Below are 19681 nucleotides of genomic sequence, written 5' to 3' on the forward strand. Positions count from 1 at the left end.
CTTATTCACTTCGTAGAGCAGCGGACAACCTCTGACCACACTGTCTTAAGTGTAAATGAATATCCTATACAAATCCACACTACAGTAAACGCATTAATATAAGCTGTGGAGAAAAATCTGACGTGATAGACGAAAACTAACTGCACTTTCAGAATCAGCATACCTATTTTAGTATAAATAAGCTTAAAAATTGAATTCAACAAAAAATGTGTTCCCCAGTGTTATAAGCACTTTTGTCTTTTGCTAGCAAGGCCTATTGAAATTCTTGGTTTTAAGCCAATGCTATAAATCATGGGTGTCTCAATTCATCTTACTTTTAATTACAGTATTCTAGGCTATTTTCAAATTTAAATGTGGATGTCTTTATAAATTATTTTAAATGTATATCTTCCACTGCAAAATGCTATATTTTATCACCTGTCTTTGGAATCACAAATTAAAGTATTTTCAATAAAATATATTTCTTTAAAATGTGAATTATGATACAGTTATGCAACTGGATAAAATGTTGCATTCTAATCTCATCTTACAAAATTTTAGTTTTATAAAATGAGCTTTGTAAATCTGTCATATATTATTATTCATTTATTTCAGAATATCTTTAGGTTAGCAATCAAAGTGTACTCTGCAAATACAATATATCTTCTGATTGGAGCTACTGCGGGAAATATTTACCACTGATGTAAATGACTATCTATCTGTCAAGTAAATCCATTTCTTCCTGTACTGAATTGTTCACTGCCACCCCCATTCATTCTCTATTGGGCTGCCGTGGATAGAACTTACATGGAGTTTCTCTCCGTTACCACCTTACAGACCATCTGTCCAGCAGAATCCTCAGCCTGTGCAGAAAAGTTGCATTTCTTAGCATCTCCTGCACCAATTCTGAGTCTGTGCACAGCTGAAGGGGATTACAGAGTATGTGCTGCAGCCAATGAGTGGACTAATTCCTGGTTCCAATTGTGTCCTGCTAGTCTTATTTATACCTTGCTTATTCCAAGCTCTGGTTGCTGGATCTTCAGCCTTGCTCAGCTATACTTGCTCAGCCATACTTGCTCATCTATACTTGCTCAGCTATACTACATTTAGCCTTTTGGATTCCTGACCTCTACTACGCTGTCCCGCTGACTGCCCTGACCTGTGCCTGGACTTCGACTATGCATTCTTACTGCCTGCCCTGACTTCTGCTTGGACCTGAACTACGCTTACCTGCCACCTACCCAGACCTCAGTCTGTCCAGACCAGAGGTCGCCAAATGGTGGTCCGCGGAGAAATTTTGATGGTCTGTGGCTCTGGGCGGTGTTCTGGCCAGTTCTTCCCCTTTGAGTGACACCCGGCTCCCCGCGTATGTGTGGTCCGGTAAATTTAGTAGTCTGTGGATCTGAAAAGGTTGGCAACCACTTGTCTAGACCATACCTTTCTTGCTAGCATCCTACTCAGAACTTGATCTAGTCTGTCCCTACACTAAAGCCTCCTGTATCTCTTGCCCGTGGTGGGTAACCTTGTAACCTGGTGTTCTCCCCGCAACAAAGTAGTCCAGTGGCCATTAGGGGGTACCCTTAGGGGGGGCTCTGGTGAAGACTGGAAGACACTTAGGCTCCACATCCCACATCATTTACCAGTGGGTGTATCTCTAACACTTCTGATGCAGTGGTTCACTGGTGCAAGGAAGCAGTAACCGCACTGTAACTTTACTGCCAATCTGAGCATAAGGCTTACATGGCTGTGATAAATATTCTGCCCCCTAAAGCTGTTTTTTTGCTTATCAGTTTTTTAAAAATTTCTTGATAATGATGACATCCTGATTTTTTAAGCAGAATGAAACCCCTGCGTTACTCACCTGTTACTCACCAGGGTGCCACCATCTCCTTTTTCTTCTCTCCCTCTTTGGCAATTTTGAATCAGTAGAACAAGGATGATGTTTAAACATTCCTGCCAAGCACCGAAGAAGTTGAGAATGCCGGTATCCTTGCAACCAAATGCTGCACAAGTGAAGCTCAACTTTTTTTGCCAGAAACAGGACGATCAGGCTCATAGGGTAGAGTATTGCAGAAGGGACATTGCCTGTCGCTTTCTGCAATGATGACCTGCCTGACCATGTATTCATATACATGTATGAAAAACATGCTTTTCCTAATCATGGTTATTGGTTTCTGAAGGCTTTCCCAATATGTCAATGTATGTCTGTTTAATTTAGTACTCTATTGCTGTTTGTGCAACAAATCCATATTCCTTTATTATAAAATCCAAGTGGAGCTTAACCTGCTACTTATTTGTTCAGTATTGGTTTTCTTGGTATACAACACAGGGGAGCAATTACAAACAATGACATCCTGCTAAGAGCTTTTTCTAAAAGATCTTGCCATTTAATTTCCTTGAGAATATAAGTTTGTGGGTAAAGGGCCAGTAAAACAGAACAAGTAGATATTTCATATACTGCTTCCTATTAGGCAGAGAAAAAGTTGCTTTTTATTACATGTAAACTATGAGCATTTGATAAAATGATTCTGTCTTTGTCTGCAAGGCTGTGTACACACATTCAATAATTGTCGTTGGATCTTTCACAATCCTTTCCAACGACAGAAGATTAAACGATGCATGAACGAGTGCTGTACATAGAACACTGTGCTACTCTATGGAGAGTGGAGGGAGGAGAATGACAGAGCGGTACCCCACACTGCACTGTCTCTCCTTCACTTTTATTACAATAGCTGGTCCTCCATCATTTGTGGATCCACCAGGACAGAGCTGTACACAAGCCAGGTTCTCATCCAATATCAGCCCTGAGGCGATTATGGGACAAGAATCATCTGACGTGTGTATGTAGCCTTACTCATGACTGAATGCAAATATAAAAATAGGTATTATAAAATAATTTTAGTAATTTTTTTATCTTTTGGGATTTGGTAATTGGGGATATTGAGAATGATTTCTCAGGCCTCCTTGTAAGCATAATTGAATCTTAGCTTCAGTGAATGTCGAGATAATTTCTCAGCCTCTTCATAAGATACAAAGTAGTTCAGCATCTTCATTAAATGCTTAGTGATTTCTCAGCTTCATCATTGGATCTATCCTGATTTCTAGGAACAACAGAATAACCTAGGACATTAGACTGTTATGCATAAAGCCCTAAAACAACAGTTAAAGGGACAAGGGTAATTTTCTCTTGCAACATGCAATGCTAGGCAACAAATTTTATGTGCTACAGAGGAGTCAATTGAGGAATTATATCCACCATACAGTTCAGACCTGGTAATGTATAAAAAAGGAGCATAATATAATATTTATTTATTCTTCTTTTTTCCAAAGTATTCATATAGAGTCACTAGCAATAGACAGGGAGGAATTGCTTTTTATTCAATCCTTGTATTTATAAATATGAAAAAATGCTGTATAGATCATGGATTATTTAGTCCTTTCAATCAATATCTATTTGAAGAAAAAGTACAGACCTGCTTAATCTGTGTTATATATGTATTTTGTATCTTTAAATTCTTTATCTATATATTAAATACATTACCTACAAATACAATTTTTGACAGTATTAATGGAGACTTATGTTTGCTGCTTACAGCTCCAGGAAAGGTTGTGAATCTAACTGTTGAAGCACTAAATTCATCGGCAGTAAATTTAACCTGGTTCTTACCTCGACAACCACATGGAAAAATTACCAGCTTCAAGATAAGTGTTAAACATGCAAGAACTGGAGCAATAGTAAAGGACACAACTGTAAAAGTGGAAGAAATTCTTAATGGACCATTGCCTGAGTGTACTGTAAGTGGAGTTTCTCTCTGTTAAGCAGAAAGAAAGATGATGTTATGCCACAAATGCTTAAAAATACTTTTTGTCTGTATGTTTTTTGGCTGCAGTGAAATATCTTGAGCTTTTTTTTAAAATGTTGCATTCTACCAGTCCTTGGATGGGGTGGTTGCATTCATTTTCATTGTTCAGTCCAAGAAAGTTTTCAGGAAGTGCATAAAAATACATGTTTATCTTACCAGAAAGGTTGTGTCTAAATCACTTTGTGTGAGCTTACCAGAAAGCAGCTTATCTTGTGTTGTGTTGACCACTGATACCATCAGTCCTGATGTAATGTAGATGAAAAATGGCACACACGTTTAAGGTTTAACTTGGGTGGCTACAATAAGTCCTTCCTTATACAGTGGAGAAGTAAATGTGGCCTTCCAGGAACTGAATTTGGTAAAAAAAAAAAAAAACAAAGTCTAAGAGACCTTCTGCAATTAGAGTGTCACGGCTCCACAGGGAAAAGTGGGATTTCCCTTTTGCACGGCTCCGTAGTGCAAAAGGGAAATCCAAGAGAGTAGTCTTAGAAGCCAAAAGGTCAGGGCAAGCAGCGAACAAGGTTGGTCAGGAAACAGGCAAGAGGTCAGGGCAGGCAGTGAACAAGAGTAGTCAGGAAACAAGCCGCAGACATCAACTCCCCCAGTAGAGGGAGTGCTGTTGCTAAAATAATCTTTACGTGTTATTCAGATGTTTGCCAGCAGAGGGAGTGCGTCTGCGGAATACTCTGGTTCTCTGAGGCAAGGGAGCAGCTGAGAGAGAATCACCTGACTTGGAACAGGAAGTATGCAGAGTGTGCAGAGTGTTGGATCCAGAGGCAGAGATGGTGCTGGCAGCAGGGGACTTCAAGGAGGGTGAGCAAAAAGAAGGCACAGATGACCTGGATCTGCGGGGATCTGTGACACAAGAGTTGTCAGGAAACAAGCCAAAGGTCAGGACAGGCAGCAAACGAGTGGTCAGGAAACAAGAACGGGTAGGTACACGTATAGCACAGGAACAGTACGCAGAAACTGGAACAGTAAAAACCTGGAAGTACAACCACAAGGAATTCCTTTGTCCAGGCAACTTCCTGTTTCTAGGTCACTTCCTTAAAACGGGGATGTCATGTGATACGTGTAGGTCATGTGAGCCACAGACATCAAACCCACCAGTAGAGGGAGTGCTGGTGATGAAATAGCTTCGGGTGTTGTTCAGATGGCTGCCAGCAGATGGAGTGCATCTGCAGAACACCCAAGTCTGCTGAGGCAAGGGAGCGGCTGATCGAGTATCACATGACCTGGACCAGGAAGTGTGCAGAGAGTTGGATCCAGAAGCAGAGATGGTGCTGGCAGCAGGGGACTGCAAGGAGGGTGAGCCAGAAGGAGGCACAGATGCCCTAGACCTGCGGGTATCTGTGACATAAAGTTTGCCTTTGTCTATACAGAGCAAAATGTGTTAAGCCACCATATGGATCTGGTCTTTTTACACACACTCTCACACACACCTATTGAAAGTGAGACAATATTTATGTTTCTAATAAAATATAATGCACCCCCTGGATGCACATACCTATTTTAGGAGTACCTAAGTCAATGAAAGTACAGCTCACATAGTACTGCACTGGTTTTAGTGCTCAATGGTGATTTTATGTGTTCTCATTTCTTAATGCAGCAAAGATTGGCTTATGATTGAGGACTGAGATCTGATCTTTTGACTTTGACCTGATCAGACTCTTGCAGAATCAAATATTTGCATTATGTGGATATTAGAGATGGGTGAACATGGCAGATTCCATTTTTGAAGGGTTAGGTGAACATTCTTTAAGTTAGAAGAATGTTTTTTGAAATTGGCTAAAGTTTTTTACATATAATAATAGCAACATATTGGACCTGATTTATTAAAGCTCTCGAAGACTGCAGAACATAGACCAGTTATGGCAGAACTTGGGTGATCCAGCAAACCTTAAATAGATTTCCTAATCCAATTTCAAATTGTTTTTATTTCTATTTGTCAGGAATATAATTTATTTATTCTATACCAGTAATGAAAAAAATGCGTGTTCAAGAAAGATTTTTGTTATAAATTATTGTAATCTTTAAGTTTTTCATAACCAGGACCACTTTACCCAAACAAACTTTTTTTTAATGTCTCACCACCCCATTTGACAAGACATAGCATTTTTTTTCTAGTGTCCAAGCATATATATATTTTGGATACAATGAGCCCTTAAATTGTGTTTAAAGGCGCTTTTACTTTCCTTGTATGCTTTTAAGCTTCTGAAACATTTGTATTTTAAATGTGATTTTTTTTAACTTTTAGGAGAAAAGTGAATCATTTTTATGGCGCACAACTAGTCCTTCATCAACCAGAGGTCTTTCTACAACCACTGCCTCCTTTGTATCACGAGCAGTAACTTCTAGTGACTTTAATGCTATTTGGAATGAACCAATTACATATATTGTAGGGCAGCTAAGACCATACACAACATACCTGTTTGAGGTTTCTGCTGTTACCAATGAACCTGGCTATATTGACAGTACAATTGTCAGGACACCAGAATCAGGTGAGTTAAGAAAATTGAGAATGTGTTCTCATTGTGGCTAATAAATAAGATAATGGTAACATAAAAGTCGTCAGGACAGTATTTACAATAATGTTATTATAAGTCTGTTCTTAGGTCAATATTGTGAAGAAGATGCAGCAAACTAAGGCATTTACTGTAGAGCTGAGACTGTTTTTCATGTGTGGATAAATTGGAATGCTCGAAGATGCTTGTAGTTTCAGTGCCAAGGGTGGAGACCATATAGGTTCTGCTTTCTCTGTATGCAAACAAACTCATCTGTCTCTGCAACATGTAGATGCTGGACTTTATGTTCTTTATAAAGTAAGCATGCTACTTTAAACATTCACTGTATTTAGTTATTTACCATTATGAAAATATATCATCAGCTTGTTATAAGTGCAGTAAACCAAGGACATCAAACATTTTAATATAATAAATTAAATATTAGTGACATAAAAAAGGTCTTGTCCTCAGCACATGCTGGCTGCCATAACTGCCAATAAGCTGGAATTTTACTACTGCTTCACATGCAAGTGAGGGGTGCAGTATAAGAAAACATTTATTTCCTAGAAAATGTCTATTTGTTTGGGAATGTTGGGTCTCCTCAGCCACTTGTCCTTTATTTAAAAGAAAACTTCAATTAGATTTGTTTTAGTGGGATCTGGCTAGGTCACTTTTGTTATCTTAGAAGTCTGGTAGGTGGGCTATAGCTTTTTTGAAATTCAGGTACCTTAAATTTTAAAAAGTTACAATGTTATAAGTCAGATTGATATCTTGTGTTCCTGTATTCTGTCTTGTGGCACCCTGAGTAAAAAATCAATTCACAGTCACCTTGGTTCTGGGGTCTGGTAATGCTCAGATTGACCCCCAGTTATCCTGACACACATTAATGTCAGGATCTGCAGATTCTGGTGTAGTACAATGTATGTTAGCTTTAAACTTTTGTGTGTCCCTCCTTTGGCAAGGAATGTAATTTGGTACATTTCCTACCAATGGGAGTGAAGTAGATGTACAGCCTTCTCTGCATTCACAACACCCCAAGGAGACTAAAAGAGGCATGACTTTGACAATTTTGTAGGTGATAGTGTCAAATGATGTGCACAACATTCTCCGACTGCCTTTCCCAAACGCACTAATTCCTCCTAATAGGAAGTGAGTGAAGCATGGAGAACATGTGTTGGAAAGTTCACCTCACTGCCTGTCCTGAAAAACTTTGTCAGTAGGTATGAGGTTTTTTTTGCATTATGTTGAGTAAACTTTAAGTCAGTACAAAGGCTGGTAAAATACACATTGGAAATGCATGCTAAAATGTACAGGCCTTCCAGCAGACTTCCCATAGACATGGAAGTTACAAACAGCTGTAAAAAAAAAAAATACATAAAATTAGGATTTGAATGAGAAAACCCCCATACTTGTGATTAGAGGAAGCATATGAATCACTCCTGTTCCTGTCACATGGCAGTGCTGGTGTTGGTTAGTTGGTATCATCAGCATCATATGAGGGGTGAGAAGAAAAACTAGAGCAACACAGGACTTGTAAATGCAGTTGGGCATTTGAAGCTGCTTTAAAATAAATCATTTGCTTTACTAATAAAGCACTACAGGCAAAGCGCAGGTTCACTTAAATCACAATATAGAAAGCTTTTTTGGCATAGACAGAATAAGTCCCCTAAAGTCAAAACAAGTTTGAGTGCCAGAAGAAAAGAGCTTCTGATGTTTGTTCGAATTGTCAAGAATAAAATGTGAGCAAGTACTCTATCATTGCTGTTAACCTGCCAGGTTTAGTGTTATCAGTTTAATGCCTTTCTCATTGAAAGAGTAAAACATGAGTTATAGGAACGCAATGTAGTGTGGTTCACTGATTTCAAATTGCTTGTTTTTTTTTTTTAGAAACCTTTCCGTGTGGTTAATGTAAAATATTTTTTCTGTTTCTACTGCCATAATGTGCAAGGCTAAATTGTAACAAAGTCTAGGTGATATAGAATCATACTGAAAAACAGACTGTGTAATTCCCACTTAAATAAAATAAAGTATGCTTTTTGTGTGCTGCAGCCAATTGCATTAGGCAGCCTGTTCAAAATAAATGTAATAGGTAAAATAATGTTTCTAAAATAAAAGCTAATAGGTTAGTTTGATTTCACAGGGCAATACAATGCATAGAGGGGAATTACAGCATAATGCATGCTTCAGTTATTTTTGTATTGCAATGTACATTTGCAGCGCAATGTTGTGTTGATGTATTTTACAATACAGGTCTGACCTGATATCAGCCTCTTGAAGTGCAAGAACCCAGTTAGTTTTGTCAGGACAGGCAGCATGCTGGTAACACAAAGTGACAGAGAGATGGGCTCATCACTCTGCTGCTTTTCCTTTCATCCTCACAGGCCGGGCTGGGTTCAGGACATACTAGGCTCAGAGTACACCGTTTGCATATCGACGCGTAAACGCTACTTATTTGATCAAGTACTAAAAAAAGTCCTATTTTACGGACTGTAAAAAAGTGCTATATGTTAACATGTTTTTGTAGGTAATCTCGAAACCAGTAACATGGACACTGTATTACTAACATAATCTGTAATGGAACAAATTACCTGGAATTCAGCCTTTTAATGTACAGTGAATAAAATAAAGCCCAGGCCACCTTCATTATCTGCCTCTTTGCTTTGACTCTACTAATTGTGGTACTGAATGTGATTGTATTTTATTTTCATTTTCCAGTGCCTGAAGACCCTCCTCAGAATCTAATTAAGGGCAATATTACGACTAGGTCATTCTCTGTGACATGGGATGCTCCGACCATTGTGACAGGAAAATTTAGTTACAGGGTTGAATTGTATGGTCCATCTGGTAAGTGGTAGCCATTTTTAGCCTTAGACAATATGCTTATAATACCACATCCCTTTACAATATGTTTTGTAAACGACGCGACTGTGTACAGATACTGTTTTATTACTACTGGATATGGTAATCTATTCTGTTCACTTCAGTATAATATTAATAGACAGGAATCCTGTATAGATGTCCTATATAACAAACAACATGATGTACAGTCCATTTTAAGGACAATACCTGTAACCTACCTTTTATTGGGATAAATATCTGTGCAATCTTATACTTGCTTAAGTAAATCCCTGCCTATTTGTTAAAGGGCCGGATCTGTGTTCATAAAGTGACCGGCTGGGTCCTTTTTAACATCTCCCTTTGATAGTGACCTTAAAAAGTATCTGTCAGCAGCAGAGGTACGTCAATTCACTTTCATTCACTCTCTTCCTGCTCTATTCACCCAATGAAATAGTGCCTTGCATAAGATACAAATTGACCTGATCAGAACACACCTGAGGGAGCGCACTGAACTGGCAAGAGGTAAGGCTAGTGCTGTGTTTTGGAAAGGGACCGACATGTGCTTTCTATACCAGTATTTGATATTTCACTATTTGTTCAGTGGATATAGGCATAGTTCCCAACTGTCCCAATTTCACCAGGACAGTAACACTTTCCAGCTGCCATCACGGTGTATCCAGGAGAGCTTGCATTTCTATGTAGACATGCAGTGGATTATGCTTAGGTGTAATTCCTTCAGCTGCCACTAGATAGCGCCAATAACCGCATAGCACATAATTGTGGTTAACTATAGTTGTAGTTCCATGGTTGGCCACTGTGTTTCCACCTAAAAAGGGTATCCCAACTTTAAACTTTATTAATTAATAAAAAATGTAGTTTATAAGTGTTAAAATAAGGTACCTAATATTTTGATCAGAAAGAATAGGGTAATCAGTGTGTAAATTGTTGCAACACATTTCATGGAAACATCTGCTTCATCAGACTTTTTACAGCAGCTAATGTTTCTGTACAACGCTCCAGCAAATCACACGCTGAATACCCATCCTTTCTAGCTAACACAAAGAACCTACTGGACCCAATGGACCACACCCACTGCAGCACGCTAAGTGATGCCAACTCTGACTTTGCCCCATTTTGGCACTTTCAAATGTTGGGAGATTTGGGCATAGGGGTCATGGTTTCTCTAGCACCAACAGCAGAGTGATCAGCTTTGGAAGAATATACTGAGTAGACTCAGAGGTAAGTGAAGCATGTTTATTGTGGAAAGGAAAAAATACAAGACACAGCAATCATGAGTTAATAACACAGCTTAAACACAGTGTGAAACTACCTTTAAAGATAACATAACACATGCCAACATACAACTGTATGCAACAGACAGAAAGCAAGGAGTAACAAGGGAATGAATAGGGAAATGACTGGATTCCAGGGAGCAAGTTGCCAGAGCAGCAGCAAGCTTACAGATACAATGCTAAGATAATGTGTGGATATGAGAAAAATACATGGGTCTTCTGATAACCAGGCACAACTGTTACTTAGGAGCTAAAAATGCTGCAGGCCCCCTACTGGTTATCAGTGGAAGTACATGTAAAACTTGTATAACCACAGTGCCACCAGCAGGTGACATAGGGAGCTTTAGGTTTCCTGCCAATAGGAAGCTGTGGGAAGTGAAAGGTAGGTGAGTACAAGCTGTGGGAAGTGAAAGGTAGGTGAGTACAAGCTGTGGGGAGGAGGCAGTTGAATTAAGCTGTTGCTTTGCTCTGCAAGCATAAGTTTAAGTGCATGAGAACCCTAAACTCTTATTCTGCTTGGTAATTATGCCATTAAAAGTGAGGAAAAATGACAGTTTTTCCTCCTAAATATCCAGTGACCTACAAACATCCTGTGGTGAGCTGACAATGCTTCTCTGAAATCACAAACATTGTTAGGGACCCTGTCTTGGTTTATTCTGTAGACTACAGAACCCCCTTCCCCCTCCGCACACAAAATGGAGACAAATAGATGATAGAATGAAGTGTTTCAAAGTCCTAACATATGCCTTGTTCTCAGTAAAAATGTCATTATTTAGTCCAAGTTTGCTTCTCTTTGGCTGCTGTGGTACTATACATGGCCCACTCACACATTATCACACTGTGTTGCTGTCTATGTTAAGTAGTCTATTCAAAGTGAATGCCTGCAACACATCCCAGTGCAATTTTAATGTTATGTAGTATACTGTAATGTACACCATGCTGTGTGATGCCCCTAGTGCCTTGTGTAGGGGTTATGGGGTGACATATGTGCAGTGCTTTACCACCTGATGTGGTAGCATGCATAGTTTACTAAGCATCATTGCAACTCACAGCTGTGGACTGGCCCCTAAATACCCAGGAGATGGTATCACAACTAAAGGAATTACATTTTTATGTTATACCTTATGATGGCCTGAATTTAAACTGAGGTATAGATGTTTTGCTATAAAATAAATAATATTCTTTAAAATGAATATGTAATCCATTTCCATTGTCTTACAATGGGATATCTTTTCTCATCAGGTCGAATTCTAGACAACAGTACGAAAGATCTAAAGTTTACTTTTACTAACCTAACTCCTTTCACAACCTACGATGCATACATCAGCGGAGAAACAAGCGCAGGTGTTGGGCCCAGAGCCAACATATCTGTTTTCACTCCAGCCGAAGGTAACTTGCTTTTTCTTTCACAGTTTATAACTTGCTGCCTAAATATATAACTTGCAAGAATATACAGTTGCCAGGATAAGTCTATGAACCCTTTGGAACTGCCTGGATTTCTGCATGAATGGCTGATAACATGTGGACTTATCTCTCCAACTAAGCACAATATTAGACAAAAACAATCTACTGTAACTAAAAACACACATAAGTTGGCTCTTTTATCTCTTCATTCAACACATAGTTTAAACACTCCATCCAGAAAAGGTATGTAATCCTAGAAGTTAGAATTTCATAGAAACTTTGTTTTTGTGTAATTGCAGATCAGGCTTTCAGGATGGTTAGGAATTTTACACCATTCCTCTTTACAAAACATTTCATTTACCTGACATTTTAAGATTCCTTATAGGAATAACCGTCTTCATATCATGCCACAGAATCTGAATTGGGTTGAGGTCTTTGGACTTTGCATTTTCAGAATATGTAACATTTCTCCTTGCTAAGTCATTGTGTTGTTGTTTTACCCAGTTTTTCCCAGTGTTTCCCATTGCTTTACAGAATTTCTGAAATTCAGTTAAGCATCAGGTGATTTAGTTCTATCTCAACATTATCCCATTGCACATGTTGCACTTTGTTTATACAATTTTTAAATCACCGTTTCCTCTATAATGACAAATTAATGCCTGAGGGAGCAATGCATCTCCAAAGCATGATGGCTAATGGTTGCAGTGAGAGTTAATGTCGGTAGAGCTTTCTTCCTCTAACATAGAGGTTCCATATGTAAGTATGGCCACACACAGACAAAACACTGCTGATTTTGTAAAACAGTAGTGTGCTCCGTAAATGTGCATTATGCTCTGCTTGCTTTGGAAGCTCCTGTCACAGCAATGGAAAAAAAAGAACAAGAGGAGAGCCCAGTAATGTAACTTACCTCATCTCTGTTTATTGACTTTGTTCTGCAGCATTAGATAAAGTAAACTCCAAATAACACTGCAAATCCATTTTTTTAAAAATATTTGTTTTACATATGTATCACATGAAAGAGAATTCCTGTTTTGTCATTTCATCTGCATACTATTGAATACATAAAATCAAGAATATATGAAGACTTCTTCCAAGGTCTTCTGTGATTTATATTTGATAGCAAAATGTCTAACATGAACAAAGCTTTCCTAAAAAGAGCACTGAGAAATATGATTTAGGTAAGTGCTCATTTTCCCCTATGTGGAGCTAGCTTCACTTCTGTACTCAAAGGTTAGATGTCATAAAAAGTTTCTCTGTCAAAGATAGCATGGATTTATAGGGATAAAAAAATATCCACATACAATACTTTGTCTACAATCAAGAATCTGGTTTGCTTTATGGTACATACCTTCTGACTATAGAAGTGAAGGCAGTACCATATAGGAAATATACATTTTGATTTTAGACTAGCATGTATGGGGTATTGCTGAACGTCTTCTTTATTCAACTGCACATTTGATTAATATGCTAGGAATTGTTCTCCTTCTTTCCTTCCCATCCTGAATCGACATATATTTTTCCATCGAGAACCTTGCTTTTCTTAACAGTTTGTTGTATGAAGATTTATTTTGCTGTTCATTAATTGTAGTCAATACTATCTTTTATTTATTATCATGACTTAGATAAGGATCAGAATGTTTTATTCTTGCACAAATCCAATTAGTTCCTGAATGCTCACAGATGTTTTCTTTTATTTATAGCAAGAAACAGTAAATACATTACCAAATACAGTAAATGATCTGTATACAACTATCAGAAAACGTATTGCTGTGACCATAATTTCTCATTTCATTAGTGATGTTCTCAGTACAATACATGTTGTCCAATATATTTTCTTCCATGTATTTTCTGTTTACCTATATTGTAATCACATTATATAGTGAAAAATGTATATTTGCAGCATGGTTCTTATTGTACCTTCTTTCATTTAGGATGCTTTTAGAAAGATCCTGTAATGCCCTTAAGTGTACACATTCTCTATAGCAGCAATTGTTATTTTAGACACAAGGTGGCGGTACACACTAGTACATTTCACTCTACATTCAGTTCTGCTTTAGATGACTTTCATACGGTAGTTTCAGTAAACTTTCATGTTAGAGGTGTACATAGAGCACATTTTGGCCGATTTTATAAACACCCTTTGTGATATTTACAATAAAAAAACAAGAGCAAACGTACAAAAGATAAAAACCACCCCAGGTTTTCAATTTGCATTTTTTTTCAAATAAAAAATGAATACAACTATATATATATATTTTTCAGAATAAACCCCATCCCTAGCCAATTGTTGAGTGGCTACTTTTGCCAGGTTTTATTTATTTATTGTTTTATTGCTCCTATGAAACCAGGATAAGAAAAGATAGAAATGGGTGTCCGTGACAGAGATGTACAAATACTATAAAATGTGATATTATTGCTATATGTGTCCTTATTAGATACATTGCTCATCACTTTTTGTCCCTATCACACTCCTTTATCTGGACAGGAAGTGAGAGACCACATGGGCACAAGCAACAGTAACAATTGACAGGGTTTTTTTACACTTTCCCTGATGCTAAAAATGTGCTAATATGATTGACAGGTTTTTAATAGCATGCTGACTTTTATCAAAGAAAAATGTCCCATCCTACCATTATATTGGTCATTGGTGACTTTACTAATCATGTATGAAAAGGCATATACAGCCCTGTTTGATTGACCAACACATTGTAATACGTTTTATAAAACTGTCTGCAGAATTGATATTCCTTCATAGGTACATAAAACAATCATTTTAAACACCATTGTAAAGAAACCTTGATCTGTACTAGTGTAAATTGAGAAGGGTGATTCTGGCACAAATAAAATGGGTCCAGAACTAAAATCGATTGTCTGTTTATTCTTTTTACCTTAATTATGTCAACAAGCCTTTAACTGTACCACAAATCTGCACAGTAAAGGTTTCATAGCCACCTCTGTGTTGCTTCTGTTGCACATATGAATTCAATTCACTTGAGTATGAGAACAGCAAATGTAGTTTAAGCCCTCACATAGACTTGTTAGTCTGAGGTGTTCTCCACAGGCTTTGAGATGCTTATCAGGCTAAGCTAACACAGCAGTGTGATATCATTCTCTGTACACTATTGTGGTGATTAGCATCAACACTTTTATTTCCCCTGTCAAGGAGTGGGGCTGACCATGTCACATCATTAAGTGTTTGGTGCAGGAGAGCATACTAGCACTCTAAGGAAGGTTTACATATTCAAAAGCAACCTGTACTTGGCCTGGGTTTAGACTTTCCCTACTTATGATCTCTTAATTGAGTGCCAGTGGTCTTTGTATAGTCAAAATACAAATAAAAGAGCAACTAATTGTCCTGATTAGGAGCTGTGAATTGATATCCTTTGTTTGCTCCACTCTTTTTGATGGTAAGAGTTGAAAGGCTCGTTTTTGTTTGCATGGGATTCTTGGAAAGGTGCAATGAATCAAGTTGCAAGCAAGCAAGAAACATCACCAAAAAATGTGTTGGAGATTTGTATTTTACGTGGTCATAATTCACTTATGCCTTGCAATGTGTCCATTTACAATTAGGATTGATAAGAATCTATATATCAATAGATTATCCTCTAGTAGTTAAAGAATAACTAGCATCTGACAATTTTTCACAATTTTGCCTAGAGTGCTTGGTAATTCCCCATAATGATTACTTTTCATCTTACCTCACTGCAAATTATTGGGTTAGCTAACACTCATTAGCATTTACTGACCACATTAACGGCTAGCACACCCTAGCAGGTTTTCATTTACAGGAATTAGATCTGAAGCCACCAAATCATAAGAGACTCGTTTTCTGATGTTCAGTAGGAATTTATGGGCCACATATCCAATACCTGTAAATTGTACTAGCCAGGCTGTGTGTCCACTGCACATGTGCAGCATTTACATTAATTATATTTTGGGAATGGAGCCATTTCATGGTGGACATCAACATCTATGCTGTTTTAACTCTATTTATAAGAATACCAGGGATGTGTATGAGAAAAGGCTATGTGGCACCAAGAAGGGCCATAATATGAAGGTTTTCCTAGTGAGGCTGAAGGTAAGAATATGACACCAGAAGTTAGAATTGGTGGGGTATTAGGTTCTAAAGTTGTTCTATAAAGCTATGTTACCAATTTTGTTAGAACAAATGGGAGTATCAGAAAGGCTGAAATACTTTTATTGGAGCAAATGCTATATTAGGCTCCACAAAGTGTTGGCCAGACTATGTTTGAAAGCCTTATCACTTGATCATGTTCTTTAGGCAAACGTTAGCCAGCCTAAGTTTTCTAAAGGTATCCTTCCCTTTAGAAAAAATCAGGTGACTAATGGCTTAGGCCTAAAGCTATTTGAACGTACATTTTCTCCAAAAAATATAATGTTTCCAACCTGTTCATCACTCCCACAGTACTGTTATTAGCTATATGTTTGCATGTTAATACATACTCACTTTTTTGAAAAGCTTTCAATGTCAGTAATGATCAAGTGGTATGCTAAACAGGTTTTAGGTGTGCAAGGTGAAGAGAATTATGTTAAGCATAGTACAAATAGTACTTAATGACTCTTCAGAGATATGGTCACAAATGTAATTTTCACAACCTTTTTTCCATCACATTTCACCTTAGCAAGCTCTAAGCATTACTACCAACAGAAATTGAAATACATTTTATCATACAGTTATTACAGTTTAGTGTACTTGATACTGTAATATTTTGAGTACATCTGTTTTAATGTCTCCTTTTTTTGTTGAAGCTCCCAGCGCTGTATCTGATTTAAATGCAAAAGAGGTGGAAGCCAATTTTATAACTGTAAGCTGGCGACGACCACCACAACCAAATGGCATCATCACACAGTACAGAGTCAGAGCTTTTGTTAAGGAAACCGGAATGGCCATTGAGAATACAATTCTCACAGGAAAATATAAGGTACTCTGCTAGACTTTGAAATCTCTGTTTATCTTTTGCATTGAACAATTAGTAATCACTTATTGCTTTGCAGGTGTTTTGACACGTTACTTGATCTACAAGTCCTCTGTGGGAATAAAAAGAGCTTCATCTTCTTTCTTTTACACCTACTGGGTGCAGCTCAACACCTACAAGTGTTTCCTGTTATTGTCTCCAATTAAAGACTTGCTGAGGAGAGTGTTGTGTTTGGGAGACAAATGCAGAAAAGGAGGAAGAAGGGAAAAGGCACATTGCATTCCCCAACATTACTTGTAGTCAATTGCTATGAATTGGGAGATCAGAGATTATATTTTGAAAGCACTTTGCTTAGCTTGAAGAATGCTAAAAACAGTTGTATGTTGACAAGCACAACTTATGCATTATTGTAAGGAGCCATAATCAGATAGGTGTACACTTGTTTGCACATGGCAAGGTTGCATGACAGTATTAAACATGGGTATGTCTTAAAATACAAGAAAGTAAAAATCATAAAGTGGATATTCCAATTTTATTATTCAGTGAATAAGGTTTAGAACCCTGGTGTTCAAACTAGAGCCACTTGGGATGCATGTGGCCATTTGGCAAATATGTTTTGGCCTTCGGGTTTTAGCTTGCCTAGATGTTTGCTTAAGCCAGTGAAAGAAATTACTGGTTTTGTAAAAATGGATTTTGCAGACAGAAATATCAACTTTTGCACAAAAAAACTTTATAAGAAGGCTATAGGGAGAACAAATGTGGTAGCATTAATTAGTAGTAAAGGAACTATACCAGCTTTGATTCATAGTAGCTTCATATAATGAATCTGATTTTTTTAAAACTCTACAAGACTGGAGGGGATAGGACCTGGGTGATTCAGCAAACCTGGAATGGATTTCCTTTTGCTTTTTTTAGGCAAATGTTTTCAACCCTGGACCAATCTATTTCAGGTTTGCATGTCATCTCCTATCTTTGACAGCTTTATTAAATCAGACCCAATGTGTCTCCAATCTAAAAAAACACACCATGTTTCCAAAGGCTCAAAACCATGTTTCCAATTTCTGTCTAACTTTTGTGGCATGATCTACTACTGCAAGTCTGCAAACTCTGAAAACTTTCTGTAGCATTACATTTGCTTTATGTTATGCGCTGCCCTTTGGTGATATCAGGGCCACACTTGAGGCACCCTATATAATGAAAGTTGTGAACTACTGTTTTTTGAAAGTCTGTGGGGTATTAATTGCTGTTCTTGTCCACAGCAGGGAAAATACCCATGTGGCCATGGTAAAACAGTAGCAAATGAGTTGAAGCAGTATCTGAAATAGGAGGGAAAGTCTCACCTCTATCAACTGACACCTGGATAGACACGGTCACCTGGGGATATATTCAATTTCTGTCTTAGTAGCAGCTTCATCCAGGACTGAAATTGAGTGGAAATCTCATCTTTAATAAGCTTTAAAAGGCAATTAAAGTGTTGCTAACTGACCATTTTGGTTAGTCATTTTTTCCGTTTTGCAAGCATACACATTTTATAGGGTGAACCATTTTTTTCTTTGTACTTGAAACTACTTTATATTTTATTTTGTCCAGAAAATAATGGGGGATTGTTTGTCTGGCTGTATCTATATTTTTTGCTTGCTATGCTCCTTACTTTAAGTAACAGTTAGTGACATGGCTATGGACTTTGTCTGTGCTATCTAAATTGTGTAATAATGTAAGGTAAGGTATTAATAATATACTCATATGTGCTACCAAGATAAAGCCTTGTCTCTCATAAAAAAGGTTGTGTAAAATATAGGAACAAATTAACTAAGAGGTGCAAAATATTAAATAAATAGTAAGGTTCCACAGGGGTAGAAGATTTGAGCCCCTGAAATAAAAACAAAAAAACCATTATAGGTTAACCGTTGTTTATGGAATATGCTGTGGAATGCAAATCTGGGTCAGTGATTAGTACCTGGGCAATATGTATGTATCTGCTAATAAATGTTAGCAGAAATGTGATACATATAAGGTGCTTATTGGATAATCTACTACTTCCTCAGTGCTTGCAGCACAAAAATGGAAGGTTTTGGTAGGCCAGCATTATTGTCCACCCCACCATTTTATTTTGTAACCATTGCTGTGGGTAATTAAAGGCTTGAAAAAAACCCACCCCATATAACATTATAATCAAAGGACAGCGACCAGCATACAGCTATATGCTGTTTCATTGTCTTTAAATTAGACTTGGTCTAACGTTGACATTAAAATCCTGTAGCTGTGCAGGATTATATGCAGATGTTAAATGATACTTTAGTCATAAATGTTCCTTTCATAACAAATTTTTTAAACCCAGAGTTTTAGTGCGTCTTATTTGCATTTTTGTATTACCACTGAAGCTGTAAGAATATTGTGCTAGATGGAGGGATAGAAATGATTGCAATGCATGTTATGAAACATTTAACTTGATTTGAAATAGCAGTGTTGATTCTTTAGTTTAACCTGACACTCCTTCTTCTTGATACCACAGTACATCACCAGCCCGGATTATGAGATTTCAACTGCAGTAAATGAATATACAAAATCATTATTTTTTGGCAATGCAAAGGAAGGTATGACTGCGACATATGAAGGCTCAGCTGACATTTTTTCTACAGTCCAAACTATGCCCCCTGTGGCTTTCTACAGCAGTGCAAACAGTGACACAGGTAATGTGCAGCTCAACATTTTAGGTAACTAAACAAAGTTCTTCTAATAGTCTTTTTTTTTTAAACTGCCAATAAGATTTAATTGCTCTTTTTTGTTATTGCTTCCTAAAAATGTTTTACAGCATATGGCTATGCCACCCACAAAGGTTGCACCATTTTGTCACACTGCTGACC

The 19681-nt window shown here is 37.6% G+C and overlaps 1 protein-coding gene across 1 annotated transcript in view; it reads left to right on the plus strand.

Moving 5' to 3' along the window:
- The window catches only part of PTPRQ (protein tyrosine phosphatase receptor type Q), a gene marked incomplete at its 3' end in the record, with an annotated part of 149680 nt that overhangs the window by 39967 nt on the left and 90032 nt on the right, over nucleotides 1-19681 (plus strand). Inside the window, 6 exon segments of the mRNA XM_072401206.1 lie at nucleotides 3575-3774; nucleotides 6100-6343; nucleotides 9062-9190; nucleotides 11719-11865; nucleotides 16651-16823; nucleotides 19330-19507. Coding sequence (XP_072257307.1) covers nucleotides 3575-3774; nucleotides 6100-6343; nucleotides 9062-9190; nucleotides 11719-11865; nucleotides 16651-16823; nucleotides 19330-19507 — 1071 coding nt within the window.

The sequence above is a fragment of the Pyxicephalus adspersus genome, chromosome 2 (genome assembly GCF_032062135.1).
Source record: "Pyxicephalus adspersus chromosome 2, UCB_Pads_2.0, whole genome shotgun sequence".
Taxonomy (NCBI): domain Eukaryota; kingdom Metazoa; phylum Chordata; class Amphibia; order Anura; family Pyxicephalidae; genus Pyxicephalus; species Pyxicephalus adspersus.